The sequence below is a fragment of the Cervus canadensis genome, chromosome 18, assembly GCF_019320065.1.
Source record: "Cervus canadensis isolate Bull #8, Minnesota chromosome 18, ASM1932006v1, whole genome shotgun sequence".
Taxonomy (NCBI): domain Eukaryota; kingdom Metazoa; phylum Chordata; class Mammalia; order Artiodactyla; family Cervidae; genus Cervus; species Cervus canadensis.
The window spans coordinates 14,616,800-14,635,675 of NC_057403.1; the positions used below are offsets into that span (position 1 = coordinate 14,616,800).

Consider the following 18,876-nt stretch of genomic DNA (forward strand, 5'->3'; position numbering starts at 1 on the left):
TGAATTCTTTTTAATGGCTGAATAATATTCCATGGTGTATATGTACCACAGCTTCCTTATCCATTCATCTGCTGATGGGCATCTAGGTTGCTTCCATGTCCTTGCCAGGAAGATTCTTAACCACTAGACCACCAGGGAAGTCCCTTCCCTTCTTTTTAAATGCTGAATAATACTTTGTTATTGGCATACACCATATTTGGCTTACCTATTCTTTGGTCAATGGATACTCGGGTTGCTTTCATAATTTAAATATTGTGAATAAAGCTGCTATGAACATGAGTGTACAAATATCTCTCTCAGGGCATGACTTCAATTCTTCTGGGTATATCCTCAGATGTAGAATTGCTGGATCATGTGGTTCTAAGATTTTTATCTGCTTGTTCTTAAAGAAGATCAGTCCTGGGTGTTCATTGGAAGGACTGATGATGAAGCTGAAACTCCAATACTTTGGCCACCTGATGCGAAGAGCTGACTCATTTGAAAAGACTCTGATGCTGGGAAAGATTGAGGGCAGGAGGAGAAGGGGATGACAGAGAATGATATAATTGGGTGGCATCACTGACTCAATGGACATGGGATTGGGTGGACTCTGGGAGTTGGTGATGGACAGGGAGGCCTGGCATGCTGCGGTTCATGGGGTTACAAAGAGTCGGACATGACCGAGCAACTGAAGTGAACTGAACTGAATTGTGATGGAGATGTTCACATGTTGAGGAATGGGAAAGTCATACTGGCTCATCCATGGTTCAGCCTGAACTGTGTGTGTGAACTAAGACAGCCTGTCAGACCCTCACAGCTCATCTGCTTTAACCATTGAGGTAAAGAAAATCTGTTTTGAAGATCAGAATGAGCAAATCCCTTCTCATGGTGTCTGGGTTAACACTGCCTGGAAGATAATGTTCCCTTCCCAGAAACCAGAGTCCTGCTGTCTCACTCTCTATGTACTAAGTCTGTGTCTTTTGAAACCTTGAAGGAATACACCCTGTTGTGTTGATGTGTGAGTTTTGTTTGTATGAAGTGTAAGACTGTGCTGGAAACGATGCTTCAGCAGAGCAGTTCCTCAGAGCTCTTGGAGAGGCTGCCTCCTAAGTTATAGTCCTCAGTGTGAGTCAAATAAAGCCTTTCCATCTCTATTGTGTTTCTTGATTATTTCCAGGGACACTTGAATTCATTGATCATCAAGGACCCTAAGTAGAACTGGGGACCCACTCACACTCCTCCTCCCGCCCAGTCCTCTTACACAACTCAATTCCCCACAGCCTGCACCTGACCTGAGACACTCCATTGTGGGGGACCCCCGAAGCCCAGCTGGACCCCAACCAGGAGAAGGAGAGCTTACAATCTCTGATGTGAATTCAAACAACAAAGGCATTGAACAGATATCGTGTCTGCAGCCAGCCTTGCATGAAGGGATGGAATAGGATTCCAAGGAGTCTGTTATCTGGGGAGACTGAGCACCAAGGTGGGAAAGGGAAGGATGCTGTAAGAGGTCAAAAGCACCACGTCTCACAGAAGGAGAAAATCAGGAGTTGGAGGGGAGGGCTGAGCAAGTTAGCGAGCAGTTAGTGAGTGGACAAGATTCTGACATACAACAAGTGATACAATTACTAAAACACTGGCCAGAGACCGCCAGTGTGGGGATTACATGTCGTAGTTGAAGCTTCCATTAATTTTTATTTATTTATTTTTTTACTGTGAAGTAGTGGTCCAGGTTTATTTATTTGCATGTGGATGTATACTTGTCTGGGCACTGTTGTTGATGAGACTATCTTTTACCCATTGTATTTTCTTGGTTTCCGTGGGTAAAATCAACCATAAATGTAACTATTTGTCTCAGGACTGTCAATTCTATCCCATTGATATATATGTCTATCCTTGAAAAGCCAACTCTACAAAAGGAATGAGGCAGCTTAAGCTGTTGTGGTGAGTTTTAGTTGGTTGTATGGGGATGCTCTTGAACCCAGAGCTGTTAGGAAGATTATTTTAAAGGGAAAACATCTGAGATGCAATGGAAACAGAAAGAAGCCTTCTCTGAGTTTCTCACATTTGACTCAAAGCAGAAAATTCTGGGAATTAAAGTGGTAATAAATTCCTTAGTGGAGAGGCTGCTCCCAAGAGGATGAAGGTGAGTAAAACTGGGAGTATAATTCTATACTATGGTTTTGTATTTGTAGTAGACACCTCCTTCAATCTTTAGTGGTTACCTTTGGAGGTATTTTCTGGGGTTTTCTCTGTATCAGTATACTTATTTCACTCTTTCTGTTCCCTCTTGTGGGATAATTGTTTTTAATAATTTTTAATTAATTGATTGATTAAGTATGTCTGCCCTGGATCTTGGTTACTGCACAGTCTTCCCTTAGTTGCAGTGCATGTGCTTCTCATTGCGGTGGGTTCTCTTGTTGTAGAGCACAGACTGCAGTAGTTGCGGCATGTGGGCTTAGTTGCCCCACGGCATATGAGGTCCTCCCAGACAGGGGACTGAACCGGGGTCCTCTGCCTTGGCAGGCGGATTCTTAACCACTGAACCACCAGGGAGGCCTTGTGAGGGAAGTCTTTCATTTTTTTATTTTTGTTAGTTGGAGGCTAATTACTTTACAATATTCTAGTGGTTTTTGTCATACATTGACATGAATCAGCCATGGATTTACATGTAAGCTTTTCTATCTCATCTGCTCTGACAACCCACCAGGTTGCCTCCTGGAAACCTGTCTCTGGATTTCCAGAAGGTGGCTCTAGAGCTCCAGTGTGCGGGTGCCCTCGAACAGAGCAAGGACTGGTTTTCTGAGCGTGTTTCTGGTCTACCTGAGCTCCCCAGGAGGTTGCCGGGGAGGGTCCCACAAGAATCCCCCGAAGAGTGGGGGGAGGTGTGGGTCCAGCACTTGGGGTACTGAGGGTGCCTGTGGACACAGCAGAGAGATTCCCCAGTGTGGTGCTCCCAGAGGCATGCGACTGGACTCCCTGAGAAAAGCAATCCCTTTCATGCCTTTTGACATGTTTATCTGCATCTTTCCAAATATTCTTCCTCTCCCTCCTCATGGAGGTCCCGTCTCAGGTCTCTGGGGCTGCTGTAGATGTCCTTCTCAGGTGTCTCCTGTGATGTCCTACAGAACGAGGGTAGCTGAGCACTCACTCATCACTCCCCTTTTCTGTGGGGGGATGTTTGCTTATGTGGGAGAGTGGAAAGATCCTCTCACCTCCATCTTTGCTTTGACCAGAATTGTTTTTTTTTTGGAGTGCCTGAACCTCCCTGCAGGGAAGCTGACCTTCTGCAAGTTCTCTCTCACACACGAGAGTCTGCCCGGGTCAGAATCCATGTCTCCTGCCTAGGCAGGTAGATTTACCACTGAGCCACCAAAGAGGCCCTAAATGAAATATTTTTTGACCTCTGGCTATTCTGGGCATTTTTCAGAGAGCTCCTAAAACATCTCAAAGAATGATACTGACCTCATTACACTTAGGCATACTGGCACATATAATTATGTGGGTACCATCAGCAGATCCCCTGCTAGAAGGCAGGGCAACCCACTCCAGTATCCTCGCCAGGAGAATCCCATGGAATGAGGAGCCTGTCGGGCTATAATCTGTTGGGTCTCAAAGAGTCAGACACAATTGAAGTGACAGAGAACACATGCATTGTCAAACAAGTGATGATAAACCTTCTTAGGTTATATCGGAAGGATAAATGTTATTAATATGTGTTCTAAAATTTTTATGAAATTCCTAAAAATCTGATATGTCCTGGTAAATTATCAGTTGCAATTCCGGATGTTATCTTAAAAATCTGAATGTTACAGAAATAACCAAAATGCTCTTTTTTTTTCCCATTTATTTTTATTAGTTGGAGGCTAATTACTTTACAATATTGTAATGGTTTTTTGTCATACATTGACATGAATCAGCCGTGGATTTACATGTATTCCCCATCCGACCCCCCCTCCCACCTCCCTCTCTACCCTATCCCTCTGGGTCTTCCCAGTGAATTTTCTGACTTTGATTGTTATTTAATTTTCCATCAACAGAGCCAAACACCCTAGCTCTGAAATTCCCATCTTAGCTAGGTTATGTAAGGACTCATCCTGTGTCTTATTTCTGTATTTCTTTGCCAAGCCTTTAGAGGGTTAGAGGGAAGGTTAGGTGACTTTTCCAGGTTCACATGGACAGTAAAGTGGGGAGACATGGGGTGAGGGGAGAGGAATGTGTGAAGCCTGGAGGGTGTCCATGTAGTACCCCTGTCCCTGGAGAGACAGCAGACCCTCAGTCATCTCCCCAAACCCCTTCCTCACTTTCTTGCCCTGCTCACAACCACTCACTGACTTCCTGCGATCTGTGGGAACCACCCATTTAAATAACACATTCATGGAATAACACACTCATGATTTGCTCTTTCTCCTTCTTCTGCCAACTGTTTCCCCCCCTCATCAACCTACACCTAGAATAATCATTTTAAAAATGTTTCTTTCCATGGGATGCCTACCTACATCAATCACTTCATAATTTTCATATGAAAATGAGATCAGAACAAGGGAAGAGGTTCTCATCTCACAGAACCCTTCAGCACCTTCTCCTTATCCCTCTCTTTTTTCTCCTCTTCCCAATTTCTCTCTGCATTTTTTCTCTCCTGTGAAATGTTCTAGCCAGCACCAGACATTGCTGTTTAGTCTCTAAGTCATGTCTGACTCTTTTTCCATCCCCTGGACTGTAGCCCACCAGGCTCCTCTGTCCATAGGATTTTCCAGGCAAAATCACTGGAAACAGTTTCTATTTCCTCCTCCAGGGGATCTTCCCAATCGAGGGATTGAATGTGTCTCCTGCATTGGCAGGTGGATTCTTTACCATGGAGCCACCAGGGAAGACCGGTCATAGATTAGACATGGCCTTAAAGTCTCATTTTCTGTTCCAAGTACTTTAACAAAATATCATTTTTCCCAAACAAATACTGTGGTCTCCCTTTGATAATTACTGGTAAATAAAACATTCCCCATCTTGGGTCATGTAAAATAATACATGTACATATGATTCTTTCATTAAATATCTCATCAAATATAACAGAGCACTTATTGCATTCCAGACACTGTTTTAGCCACTAGGAAGTGGCTAAATGGTGGTGAAAAGTGTGAAGAGGTGAATACATCTCCCCTCTTTCAAATTCATATGTTAAAGTCCTGATCCCCAGGACCTCAGAATGTGACTGCATTTTGTGGGGGGCATTAAAGAGGTAATTAAGATTAAATGAGGTCATGAGGATGGTCCCTGCTACAGTTTGACTATACCCATATATCAAGAGGTTATTAGAATGTGGAGAGCATACACAGACAGCAAGAGGTGACAGATTAGCAAATATTACTACAAGACAACTAGATACATTGATTTTATATCAACAATGAACCTTAACACATATACTTTAATACATATATTACATATACATTTTTTATGTACATTAACTATACATATTTTAATATATACATATACATGTACAAACAGATATCATTTCATTATGCTTTGCAGATGTTGCACTTTTTGCAAACTGAGGGTTTGTGGCAACTATGGGTTGTCAGATGACAGCTAGCATTTTTCAGCAATAAAATGCTTTTAAGTTAAAGTATGTACATTTTTTAGACAGAATATATAGCACACTGAATAGAATACAGTGTAGTGTAAACATGTTTATATGCACTGGGAAACCAAAAAATTTGTGTGACTCTCTTTATTGCCAGCTCTCTTTACTATGGTAGTCTGGAATCAAACCAGGAATATCTCAGAGGCATGCCTGCAGGGTCCTGTTGTGGTTGTTCAGTTGCTAAGTGCTGTACAAGTCTCTGTGACCCCATGGACAGCAACACACCAGGCTCCTCTATCCTCCACTATCTCCTGGAGATGTCCATTGAGTCAGTGATGCTATCTAAACATCTCATTGTCTGTTCTCTCTTCTCTTCCTGCCCTGTCTTTCCCAGAATCAGGGTCTTTTCCATTGAGTCAGCTCTGCACATCATGTGGCCAAAGAATTGGAGCTTCAACTTCACCTTCAGCCCTTCTAATGAATATTCAGGGTTGATTTCCTTTAGGGTTGACTGGTTTGATCTCCTTGCAGTACAAGAGGCTCTCAAGAGTCTTCTCCAGCACCACAGTTTTCAAAAGTATCAATTCTTTAGTGTTCAGCCTTCTTTATGGCCAAACTCTCATCTGTACAGGACCACTGGAAAAACCATAGCTTTGACTAGACAGACCTTTGTTGGCAGATAATCTCTCTGCTTTTTAATATGCTGTCTAGGTTTGTCATAGCTTTCTTTCCAAGGAACAAGCATTCTTTAACTTCATGGCTACAGTCACTGTCTGCAGTGATTTTGGAGCCAAAGGAAAGAAAATCTGTCAGCGCTTCCACTTTTTCGTCTTCTATTTGCCAGGAAGTGATGGGACCAGATGCTATTTTGAATGTTGAGTGTTAAGCCAGGCTTTTCGCTCTCCTCGTTCACCTTCATCAAGAGGCTCTTTGTTTCCTCTTCACTTTCTGTCATTAGGATGGTATCATCTGAGGTTGCTGATACTTCTCCTGGCGATCTTGATTCCAGCTTGTGATTCATCCAGCCCAGCATTTTGCGTGATGTACTCTGCATTAGATTAGATAAGCGGGGACATCATGCAGCCTTAACATGCTCCCTTGCTGGTCTTGGACCAGTCCACCCTTCCATGTCCGATTCCAACTGCTGCTTCCTGAGCTCCATACAGGTTTCTCAGGAGGCAGGTCAGGTGGTCTGGTATGCCCATCTCTTTAAGGATATTCCACAGTTTGTTGTGATCCACACAGTCAAAGGCTTTGTCATATTTAATGAAGCAGAAGTTTATGTTTTTCTGGAAATCCCTTGCTTTCTCTGTGATCCAACAGACATAGGCAATTTGATCTCTGGTTCACATACCTTTTCTAAACCCAGCTTGTATCTGGAAGTTCTCAGTTAATGTACTGCCAAAGTCTAGCTTAGGATTTTGAGCATTACCTTGCTAGGCTGTGAAATGAGCAGAGTTGTTTGATAGCTTGAACATTCTTTGAAATTACCCTTCTTGGGATTGGAATGAAAACTGACCTTTTACTTCAAACTTATTGATGACCTAATATGTATAGTGTGACTCTTACACAGTATATGATTACCTGTGTTTCCTCCTCAAGTGGCCAGCTCTGTGCTCATGCTGGAGATGGGACCAAGGAGTTGTTTCTCAGGTGCCAGCTTAACATTTTATTTCTCCCGCTGGTTATGTTGTTGTACTTCCTTTATGAAAATTGGTCTTGCTGCACACTTAAGAAGCCTGTATTTTTCTGTATATACATCATGCTTTGAAAAGCTTACTTAAAAATTAGACAGCATTAAAGTCTGTCCACTTGCAATAAAGACTGGGATGTAGATGCATACACCTTCACACTCCATGGAGGCTGAAAGTGTTCATGTAGCAGAAGACACCTCCTATGTATGTAGGGACTCTACACAGCATCTGTGACCTTTGGTTAAGATGACTCAGCAGTAGGGGTGTTTTTGTCAAGAGTCTGGGAAGTGGAGACTGGTGGATGTTGCTCTTCGTTCTCCTCCAAACTGTGTCGGATCCCGTATCCAAAGTATATGAGAAATCCTAGTAAGGAAATGAGAAAATGAGAAGGATAAGTAGGCAGTCTTCTTGGTTACAAATGTTCAATAGGCCTCCTATTATGGTGGCCAAGAAATTTAGGGGAGCTCAGTTTGGGATCAGTCACTCAAGAGGTCTCTTTATGTCATAAAACCACTTACCAATCACATTCCAAATGCCAAATATGGCCCAGGTCCCAGAAGTTATCTGCATCATCAAGTAAATGTTCACAAAAATTCTCACCAGCGGGAGGACAGGCAGAGCAGGGACCTGTGGGGCAGAGTCAGTTCATCCCTGAATACACCCCAGATGCCTGAATGAGAGACTCTACCCCACGTGGGCAAGAAGACCAGCTTTCAGATGGTATTCAGTGCCTACTCAGACTGTGCAGGTAAAGTACGGAGTGTGGATCAGAGAAGTGTCCATTGGTTTTAGCCATTCCCCTCACTTCCTGGATGTTTAGACCATGAAGCATGTTCACTCAAGGTGGACAGTTTGGGCACATAAGGTCACTTACCTTAAAATAAAGAGGGATGGGGTTCTGGGGCTGCCTCCAGATGATGACCATGACCCCAATGATGAGCAGCAGCAGCAGCACAGCCACTGGTGTGTACCCAGAGTCTGCAGAGAACACCTGACTGGACCACTGGACCAGGATGAGGCTCAAGATTATCATCAGGAGAACTACAGGGGTTAAGGTGGAGGAGAAGAGGTTCAACTTCAGAAGCTGAAGATGTCAAGACCTTAGGTCACACCTCTCCCCAGGCTGCCCACCTCAGGAAGGGCCATCATATCACCAAGACTCCTCAATTGACAAAATACACATTCCAACACCATACTGTCAACTTCAGAAAACGACCAAAGAGAAATCCCACTGCTCACCAAGTAGTGAGGCACATCCATAGACAATCTGGCCAGATTTCCTAGTGGGGGTGGTGCTGGGAGGGAACCACAGCCTCTTTAGAATGTTTGAGTTTCTTGCTTCAGGCTCAGAGTCCAGAGGATGTTCATCAAGGCCAAGCACCCCAAAATCCTCCTCTGTGTTCTCATTCTTGCTTAAATTCTGGTCTGGCTGGTACCTGAATTAGAGGTTTTAAGGCAATATTAACAGCATCCCCTCCTCATCCAACATCACACAGCCTATTCCACATCTGTCCTGTCTTAAGTAGAGCAGGGCTTTAAGAAGATAGCATGAAGGCATAAGACAGTTACCTCCCAAATAATCTCCAAGACTCCCTACCGAGGTGTAGTGGGGTCTCACCTGAGGACAAGAATAGAAAATCCCACCAGAGAGTAAACAAGCAGAGTCACAGCTGCCACGAGCTCCAGAAGATCTGTGTACTTGAAGAATAACGCCATGAGCCCTAGAATGAGGGCGCAAACAAGGTGGGGAAGGGAGTGAGAAACAGCTGGAAATATGTAAGTTAAAGCGTGGGTTTCAATATATATATATTTTTTAACCTGAAAGATTTCCAGCAGACATGATGGACACGACACGGGTGCCTGTGTGGACATGGATCCGGGTAAGTACCCGGAAAAGGAGCCCATCCTCTGCCATCGTGTAGATCAAAGAAGGCATTCCAAACACGGCACTATGGAGTCTTGAAGAAAAGATGGAAACATGTAAGGACATATAGAAGCAGGATAGACTGGGATTTCTGCTCTCTTCTCAGCTTGGGATAAGGTGTCTCTCTGTTCTCTCTTTCAATCCTAAGGGTTGGGAGATCTGAGCATGTGAGAGTAGACAGGGAGAAAACCATGGCACTGACCTGGATAGAAGATCACAGAGGGTGCCAATAGCCACAAAGTATCTGGCGGGGAGCCACCAACTATGGAGAATGGCTTGTGGCAAAAGGTTGTGAGGCTGAATCTGGTGGTAGGGCACCATGAGGGTGAGTGCCGCCGAGACACAAGAGTAAGCCAGAAAGGAGATGAAGATTGTGATCACAATGCTCCATGGGATGGAACGATGAGGACTTAGAGCTTCTACCCCTGCAGAAAGGGAAGAAGTTTTGGGCCAGGAAAACACACTGGGGTGAAATCTCAAAATCCCCTTCCCTTTTGCATTTCACAAGCGGGTTTCCCCAATCCAGGGGCAGCCAGTCTGTTCCCAAACCCCAGATGGGATACACAGTGGCCATGTTACCTTTAGTGGCAACAGCATCAACACCAAAAAAATAGTAGAAACATGTAGCTGCTCCCTGGAGAATCCCTTCAAAGCCAAAAGGTGCAAACCCTCCAGAACCCAGAAGGCCTGAGCTATGGTGAGAGAAGGAAAGAGAAAGAACGTGGGTGAGGTGTATTTTGCCATCTCTACTGAGCTTCTCCCTTCATACCTCAAGTTCTGGGCTCCAGGATTCACTTCATGGATCCATCAGCCCATATATCTTTAGTCAGCACCATATTCTCAGCCCTGCATGCCCTTCACCCATATATTATGGCCAATATTACCCTCCTAAGGCATGGATGTCTGTAGATCCAGATGTGTTCAGTATGTAGTCCTGTTCCGTGAGCTTCCAGTTATGCAGATCTGCCTTAACAAAGCCAGTGATGATAATGAAAATGAGAAGCAAAAGGTTGATTCCCATGGATATTTTGGTAACCAGGATGGACTCACGAGCTCCCAGAACCAGTAGTCCTGTGGGAAAGATGTGATATGAAACACTCAAACTATTGATACATTTATAGACATACTTGTCATAGAAACACCCTTTTCCAATAAGATAAGAGATGACTTTTCACTTGGACATCACCAGAAGTTCAATACTGAAATCAGATTTATTATATTCTTTGTAGCTGAAGATGGAGAGGCTCTATACAGTCAGCAAAAGCAAGACCTGGAGCTGACTGTGGCTCAGATCATCAGCTCCTTATTGCAAAATTCAGGCTTAAATTGAAGAAAGTAGAGAAAACTACTAGACAATTCAGTTATGACCTAAATAAAATTCATTATAATTATACAGTGGAGGTGACAAATTGACTCATGGAATTAGATCTGGTAGGCAGACTGCCTGAAGAACTAGGGACAGAGATCATAACATTGAACAGGAAGCAATGACCAAAACCATCCCCAAGGAAAAGAAATGCAAAAAGGCAAAATGGTTGTCTGAGGAGGCTTTACAAATAGCTGAGAGGAGATGAGAAGTGAAAGGCAAAGGAGAATGGGAAAGATAAAACCAACTGAATGCAGAATTCCAGAAAATAGCAGGGAGAGACAAAAAAGCCATCTTAAGTGAACAGTGCAAAGAAATAGAGGAAAACAGTAAAGTGGGAAAGACTAGAGATCTCTTCAAGAAAATTGGAGATATTAAGGGAACATTTCTTGGACGGATGGGCATGATAAAGGACAGAAATGGTAAGGATCTAACAGAAGCAGAAGAGATTAAAAAGAGGTGGCAAGAATACCCAGAACTATACAAAAAAGTTCTCAATGGTCTGGATAACCAAGATGGTGTGGTCATTCACCTAGAACCAGACATCCTGGAGTGGGAAGTCAAGTGGGTCTTAGGAAGCAATACTGTAAACAAAGCTAGTGGAGGTGATGGAATTCCAGCTGAGCTACTTCAAATCCTAAAAGATGATGCTGTGAAAGTGCTGTATTCGACATGTTGAGCAAACTTGGGAAACTCAACAGTAGCTTCAGGATTTCTAGATCAGTTTTCTTTCCAATCACAAAGAAGGGCAATGCCAAAGAATGTTCAAACTACTGTACCATTGCACTAATTTCACATGCTAGCAAGGTTAGGCTCAAAATCCTTCAAGCTATTCTTCAGCAATAGGTGAACCAAGAACTTTCAGATGTACAACAGAATTAAGAAAATGCAAAGGACCAGAGATCATATTGGCAACATTCATTGAATCACAGAGAAAGCGGGGAGAAATACCAGTAAATCATATACTTCTGCTTCATTTGACTACACTAAAGCCTTTGACAGTATGGATCACAATAAACTGTGGAAAATTCTTAAAGAGATAAGAATACCAGACCACTCTACCTGTCTCCTGAGAAATTTATGTAGGTCAAGAAGCAACAGTTAGACATAGAATAATGGACTGGTTCCAAACTGGGAAAGGAATACATCAAGGTTGTATATTGTCACCCTGCTTATTTAACTTATATGCAGAGTACATCATGCAAAATGCCAAGCTGGATGAAGCACAAGCTGGAATCAAGATTTCTAGGAGAAATATCAACAATCTCAGATATGCAAATGATACCACCTTAATGGCAGAAAATGAACAGGAACTAAAGAGCCTCTTGATGAAAGTGAAATAGGAGAGTGAAAAAGCTGGCTTAAAGCTCAATATTCAAAAAGTTAAGACCATAGCATCTGGTCCCATCACTTCCTGGCAAATAGAAGAGGGAAAAGTGGAAGCAGTGACAGATTTTCTTTTTTTAGGCTCCAAAATCACTGCAGATGGTGACTGCAGCCATGAAATCAAAAGACATTTGCTTCTTGGAAGGAAAGCTATGGCAAACCTAGACAGCATACTAAAAAGCAGAGACATCACTTTACCTATAAAGGTCCATATAGTCAAAGCTACGGTTTTTCCAATAGTCATGTACAGATGTGAGAGTTGGACCATAAGAAGGCTGAGCACCAAAGGATTGATGCTTGAAAATTATGCTAGAGATGACTATTGGGAGTCCCTTGGACAGCAAGGGGAACAAACCAATCAATCCTAAAGGAAATCAACCCTGAATATTCATTGGAAGGACTGATGCTGAAGCTCCAAAACTTTGGCCACCTGATGGACAGAACTGACTCATTGGAAAAGATTCTGATGCTGGGTAAGATTGAGGGCAGGAGAAAAAGAGAGTGACAGAGAATGAAAAGGTTGGATAGCATCACTGACTCAATGGACATAAATTTAAGCAAACTCTAGAAGATAATGGAGGACAGAGGGGCCTGGCATGCTGTAATCCATGGGGTTAACAAGAGTTGGCTATGACTTAGTGACTGAACAACAACAGGAAGCAGAGAAATAGTTGCTCAGGGCTGGCAGTCGGTGGTGGTGGACAAACAGACAGTGACTGCCCAGTGGGTACAGAGGTGTTGAACGTGTTTTGAACTAGATGGAGGTGATGGTTGCCCAACATTACAGATGTGCTTAATGCTACTGAGGTGTACACTTTAAGATGGTTAATTATTGTGGCAATCTTCTCATAATAATTGTCTAACAAAGCAAGATGTACACCTATTAAAAATTCAAACATATGGAGGCTAAATAACACCCTTCTGAATAACCAACAAATCATAGAAGAAATCAAAAAGGAAATCAAAATATGATAGAAATGAATGAAAATGAAAACACAACAACCCAAAACCTATGGGACACTATAAAAGCAGTGCTAAGTGGAAGGTTCATAGCATTACATGCTTACCTCAAGAAACAAGAACAAAGTCAAATAAATAACCTAACTCTATACCTAAAGCAATTAGAGAAGGAAGAAATGAAGAACCCCAGGGTTAGTAGAAGGAAAGAAATTTTAAAAATTAGGGCAGAAATAAATGCAAAAGAAACAAAAGAGACCATAGCAAAAATCAACAAAGCTAAAAGCTGGTTTTTTTGAAAAGATAAACAAAATTGACAAACTGTTAGCCAGACTTATTAAGAAACAAAGGGAGAAGAACCAAATCAACAAAATTAGAAATGAGAATGGAGAGATCACAACAGACAACACTGAAATACAAAAGATCATAAGAGACTACTACCAGCAGCTCTATGCCAATACAATGGACAGCTTGGAAGAAGTGGACAAATTCTTAGAAAAGTATAACTTTCCAAAACTGAACCAGGAAGAAATAGAAGATCTTTACAGACCCATCACAAGCATGGAAATTGAAACTGTAATCAGAAACCTTAATCTTACACAACGTTGTATGTCAGTTATATTTCACTGAAGCTGGGAAAAATTACAAAGTGGTTAATTTTATGCTCTGTGAACTTCTTCTCAATTAAAAAAAAAAACTTTGACCTCAGTAGAAAGGAACACTTGTTGTCTAAGTAAATGATTCTCAGCTTGGGGTAATTTTATTCCCCAAGGGACATTGGCACTGTCTGGAGACACCCTGATTGCCACAGTTGGGAGTGGGCGGTTGTCACTGGTATCTAGCGAGCAAAGGCCAAGGATGATACTCAACACTCAATAATGATTAAAAAAAAGAAACTAAAATTCACAGGACAGTCCCCCCACACCAAAGAATGATAAGCCCAAATTGTCAATAGTCCCAAGGGTAGAAAACAATGGTCTATGTCTTAGCTTCTGTCTCAAGACCCTTCTTTCTATTTTTAAGCCCCCACCATTCTGCCATGTCAAGCCTTTCCTACATCAGCTGCCTGCTCCACACCCTCCTCTTCCCATCCTGTTGTTGAGCCCTGCCTCACCTGTGAGCAGCAGCACCAGGCCCAGGGCAAAAAAGTCTGCATATGTGGCCAGGGAGTAAGGTAGGTGCAGAGAGAAAGTTTCCTGTAAAGCCTGAGAGATGTGATTCCCAATCAGGCTGTCAAAGATAAAACTCGAGGCCCTGGCCAAGATGGCTGTGCCTGCAGAGGCAGAAGAAGGAGCATTCATTGACAAACAAAAATTGATGCACCATAGTATCTAAAAACACAGACAAAATACCTGTATATACAAAAAGCCCATATATACACAAATACCTGTATATACAAATACCTGCTACAAAATACAAAGTATCAAAGAGTTTCTTTTCATGGGTTAGGGAGAGTAGACCCAAATGATTCATCAAAATGTCAGGTGTTTTAATATGTTAGGAGCAGATCAATGTTATACAAGAAAACACGTCAGTGGGACTGGGAGGGCTGGGAATAGGCATGAAATTTGAAATCAAGTGGTAAAGGAAAATCCCAGGAGGGCAACAACTGAGCAAAGATTTCACGATGGTGAGGGGATGAGCCTGTGGGACATGCTCTCACCCACTCCCTATAGTTCCCTTTCCTTCTGGGTTCATTGTCCATCATTTGAGGACACAGGATAGAATCGAGTTGAATGCAGTTGTGGGGTCTTCCTGACACTATTATCAACTTCCCTCTATGAGGCCAAGAATAAAGTGCTCATGAATGACTGAACCCAATCCTCCAACATAGTTTCCCAGGCTTAAGCCCCACACCATTTGCTGGCCCATCGTCTCACCCGTGACTGAGCGAAGTATGAGGTTCCAGCCAATGACGAAGGCATAGAGTTGACCCATTGTGACATAGCTGTAGAGATATGCATAACCGGAGCATGGTACCCAGGCCCCAAATTCAGCATAGCAGAGCCCAGATAACATACAAACAAGGGCAGCCACCAAGAGCGAGATGATGATCGCTGGTCCAGCTATGTACTTGGCCAGTCCACCAGTCACAAGGTACATCAATGCCATCAGCATCCCGCCCACACCCAAGATCACCAGGTTTAGGGTGTTCAGATGAGCCACGGGTCTCTCAGACTCATCTATGGGTTCCAGCGGCCACTTGCGGAAGAGCTTCTGACCAAATTGGCGAACAAACTGACGCAACCTCCTAGGCATAGTTGAGGAGGCTACAGTCTGCTGAGAAAACAAGATATAAAGCTGTTAAGAATGTCCATCCACCCTTGGCACTGGGGTTCCAATGCTATGGAGTATGGAAGTGATGGGGGAACAGGTGGTAAAAGGACACATTAGGCAAGCTCTCCATCTCTGAGATTTGGTTTCCACAATCATAGAGAAGACTTCTAATTTGTCTCAAAGTTACTGGAAAATTTGTATGAAAAGAAGTGAGATGGAGTGGATTATGTCTTCCCAAACGTGCCCTTTGATGGGTAAATTGTTTTGAGCTAAAGTTAATTAAGACACATTAGACTCAGGAGAAGCTCTTTACCTCTTCCTCAACTGTTCAAAATAATGCAGATTAGGGGACCTATGCAGGAAGAGAGTTATTACCACAGAGAACTTTTTAATCTCAGAAAGACTTACCTGCATGGAGTGGGCAAACATTTGTTCACCAGGCACTTGCTCTTCTCATCCTTCTGTGCATGGTCTTCCTCTCATTTGAAGCTCCAGATCCCCACCCCTTTCTCTTTAACTCAGGGGGTCATATAAGCCTCAACTGTTTGACAGTCTTTGAGCCTCAAAATTTTTTATGGAGCTCCTGAACATATTAAACTAACTGTGTTTATCTAGCCCAGCTGAAGAATCTAGAAAGCCAAGTCTTCTACCCCTACAGGAGCAAAAGCTTCCAACACACAGCCTGTCACACCACAGGTGCTGAATTGGTATAAGTTGGATGGATAAAAATGCTGATTTTTGAATTGAAATCAACCAGTCCTGTTTGTCTGATTTTGCTGAAACTACACTTCATCTTTGTCCTCCTTTGGCCTGCAAAACAGGGCAAATCATCATCATTATTCCCTCCCCTCTTTGATAGGGGTGAAGTGACTCTTTTAGGGGCTTGCTGAGCAGAGCGCTCCGACTCTGCACTTTTCTTCACCAAGGATCCTGAAACCTGGACACTTTCTGTTTCATTGTTTGCAGAGTGACATGGAATAGGAACTCTGCTCTGCGGCAGAATGAGATGACATTTGAGGGGAGGCACAGACTCTAGCCCAGCTCAGTCAAAGCATCAAACTACAGTGGCCTCCCAACTGCCTGGAGGGAGGGGGAACCAACCTTCATTCTGAATCAGAAATGACAGGACTGTGTTTCCTGCTACCTTGGGACATGAAATGTCTCCTGCCTACACAGCTCTGCAGGGCTAGGCTGACCCAATGACCACCAGTTATTGTGAGGGGGGCTTCCATTCCACCACTGATACTCCAAAGTCCAAGTTTAACATTTTGATTAAGAGCAAGCATTAAGAGCAGGGAAACTCTGAATAGAACCTTGGTTCTGCAAACACTCCGGCACTCTTGAACAAGTCATATACTTCTTTGGACTGTTTTCTTCTTGCTCAAATGCTGCTGGTGAACCCTTCTGCACCATGAATAGGAATGTAAAATGGGGCAGCAGCTATGGATGCAGTATAGTGGATCCTCATAAATGAAAAATGCATTTACCACATGATCCACCCATGCCACATTGGGTGTATAGCCCAAAGAATTGAAAGTAGGGTTCTAAGACATATTTGTACACCTGTGTTCCTTAGAAGCATTATTCACAATAGCTGATAGTTGGAAGCAACCCAGATGTCCATCCATGAAGGAATGGATAAACACAATGTGGTCTGTACATACAGTGGAATATTATTCAGTCTTAAACAGATAGGAAATTCTTTTTTTCAAATATTTTTTAAAATTTATTTTTATTGGAGGATAATTGCTTTGCACTATTGTGTTGGTTTCTGCCATACATCAGCATGAATCAGCCATAAGTATGCATATGTCCCCTCCCTCTTGAATCTCCCGCCCATCCCCCTACTCCATCCCACCCTTCTAGGTTGTCACAGAGCACCAAGTTGATCTCCCTGCATTACATAGCAAATTCCTACTGGTGATCTATTTTACATATGGTAGTATATATGTTTCAATGCTACTCTCTCAATTCATCCCACCTTCTCCTTCCCCCTCTGTGTCCACAAGTCTGTTGTCTAAAAAAGACAGGAAATTCTGAGGTATGCTATAATGTGGAGGAACACCGAGGACATTATGCTAAGTGACGTAATCCAGTCACAAAAAAGCATGCTATGATTCCATATCTATGAGGTACTGAGAGGAGTCAACTTCTTAGAGACAAAGTAGAATGGTGGTTTGCCAGGGTCTTGAATGAAGGGTGAAACTGGGAGTTATTGTTAAACAGAGACCCAGGTTTACTTTTCTTCTTAGGAAAGAAGAGAAAAAAGATGTGGGAAAAGTTCTTAGTATGGGTTGCACAACAATATAAATATTCCTAACATCACTGAACTGTATACTTGAAAATGGTTAGGATGGCAAATTTTAAGCTATATGTAATTTACCACCATATTTAAAAATTACTGCCAATAAGAAGAAATAGAGCCAACTTCACAGAGTTGCTGGGTTAGCAAACCAATGGTGATATAATATAAATCACCACACAGCCCTCCTCTGAGGACACCAAAATCCATGGATGCTCAAGATCCTTACAGTCACTGGGGCATCCACAGAGGAGGACCCTGCAGAATCAGAGGGTCAACACTACACAGGAGACTGACATCAGTGGTCCTCACACCATAAACCCTGTTCCAGGAAATCTTTGATATTGTTTGAGCACTAGTCAAAAAATATGAGTCTTAGAATCTCCATGGTCTGATCCAATACCCTGCGTCACCAACTCCCACATAAACCTGTCAACTCCCAGTTCCTGTTTTCATCTGGAAAATGGATCTCTCCACCCTCAGTCAGGAGCGCAATCCCTCCACTGTAGGATTGCAGAGGTCTCTTTTGGAAGATGTGAACTCAGCACCCACTCTCCTACAGAAAAGGGTGACCTGAGACTTACTGGATCCTTGGAGCAGAGCCTGGAGCACTGGATCAGTCAGGGAGGCTGAGGTTAAGTCATGCAGGACTGGAGCTGAGACATCTCTAAGAACCAAAGCGGGGAGTCCTGAGCACAGAAGATGGCCCTTACCCCATGCGTTGTTAAGGTGGAGATGAGGCTGGTCGGGTGGGGAGCATCTGCCATATAGCTATCAGCCTTGACCCTTTTGTGGTAACTCTGAGGGAGTGGTTCTGAGAGGTTTTTTTTTTTTTTTTTAAAATTTGTTATTACTCATAACATGATATTGACCAATTTTAACCATCTTTAAGTGTCCAAGAGGACTTCCCTGGTGGTCATACGGTAACATGTCTGACTACAAGGCAGGAGACGTAGGTTTGATCTCTGGGTCGGGAAAATCCCTTGGAGAAGAAACTGGCAACCCACTCCAGTATTCTTTCCTGGACAGAGGAGCCTGGTAGGCTACAGTACATGGGGTCACAAAGAGTTAGACATGACTGAGCAACTTCACTTTCACTTTCAAGTGTCCATTTCAGTCGAATTAAATACGTTTGCATTTTTTGCAACCAAACTGCAGAACTTTTTTCACCTTGCAAAATATCAACTCTGTACCCATTCAACAACCATCCTTACTTTCTCCTTTCTGAGTTCCTGGCAGTTGTTGTTCCACTTTCTCTGAATCTGAGCACTCCAGGTGCCTCATTTCAGTGAAGTCAACATTATTTATCCCTTCCTGTCAGGCTTATTTTGCTTAGTAGAATGTGTACTAGATTCCTCTATGTTGTAGCATGGGTTATATTCCTGTCCTTTTTAATGCTGAATAATACTCTAG

General features: G+C 42.9%; 2 protein-coding genes across 2 annotated transcripts in view; both read right to left on the reverse strand.

Annotated features, from left to right (window-relative positions):
- Window positions 1–18,876, reverse strand: part of LOC122421234 (cationic amino acid transporter 3-like) — a 214,225-nt gene that overhangs the window by 84,625 nt on the left and 110,724 nt on the right. Inside the window, exon 2 of the mRNA XM_043437107.1 lies at window positions 15,146–15,174. The gene's annotated coding sequence lies outside the window, so the exon portion shown is untranslated. The remainder of the gene's footprint in view (window positions 1–15,145; window positions 15,175–18,876) is intronic.
- Window positions 7,493–15,143, reverse strand: LOC122421236 (cationic amino acid transporter 3-like). Its single transcript, XM_043437109.1, has 11 exons — window positions 14,765–15,143; window positions 13,999–14,157; window positions 10,060–10,246; window positions 9,755–9,867; window positions 9,378–9,600; window positions 9,070–9,209; window positions 8,870–8,972; window positions 8,491–8,687; window positions 8,126–8,292; window positions 7,770–7,878; window positions 7,493–7,614 (listed from the first exon to the last, which is right to left on the reverse strand). The coding sequence occupies exons 1-11, from the start codon at window positions 15,141–15,143 to the stop codon at window positions 7,493–7,495; spliced, it is 1,899 nt and encodes a 632-aa protein (XP_043293044.1).

Excerpts from the sequence above, each read along its gene's own strand:
- LOC122421236 (XM_043437109.1), bottom strand. The coding sequence starts at position 15,143 with ATGCCTAGGAGGTTGCGTCAGTTTGTTCGCCAATTTGGTCAGAAGCTC. Across the intron at positions 14,158-14,764 it reads CATACTTCGCTCAGTCACGG|GCACAGCCATCTTGGCCAGG; the intron begins GTGAGACGATGG and ends CTGCCTCTGCAG. Across the intron at positions 8,973-9,069 it reads GTCTGCTGGAAATCTTTCAG|GGCTCATGGCGTTATTCTTC; the intron begins GTTAAAAAATAT and ends CCCTCATTCTAG.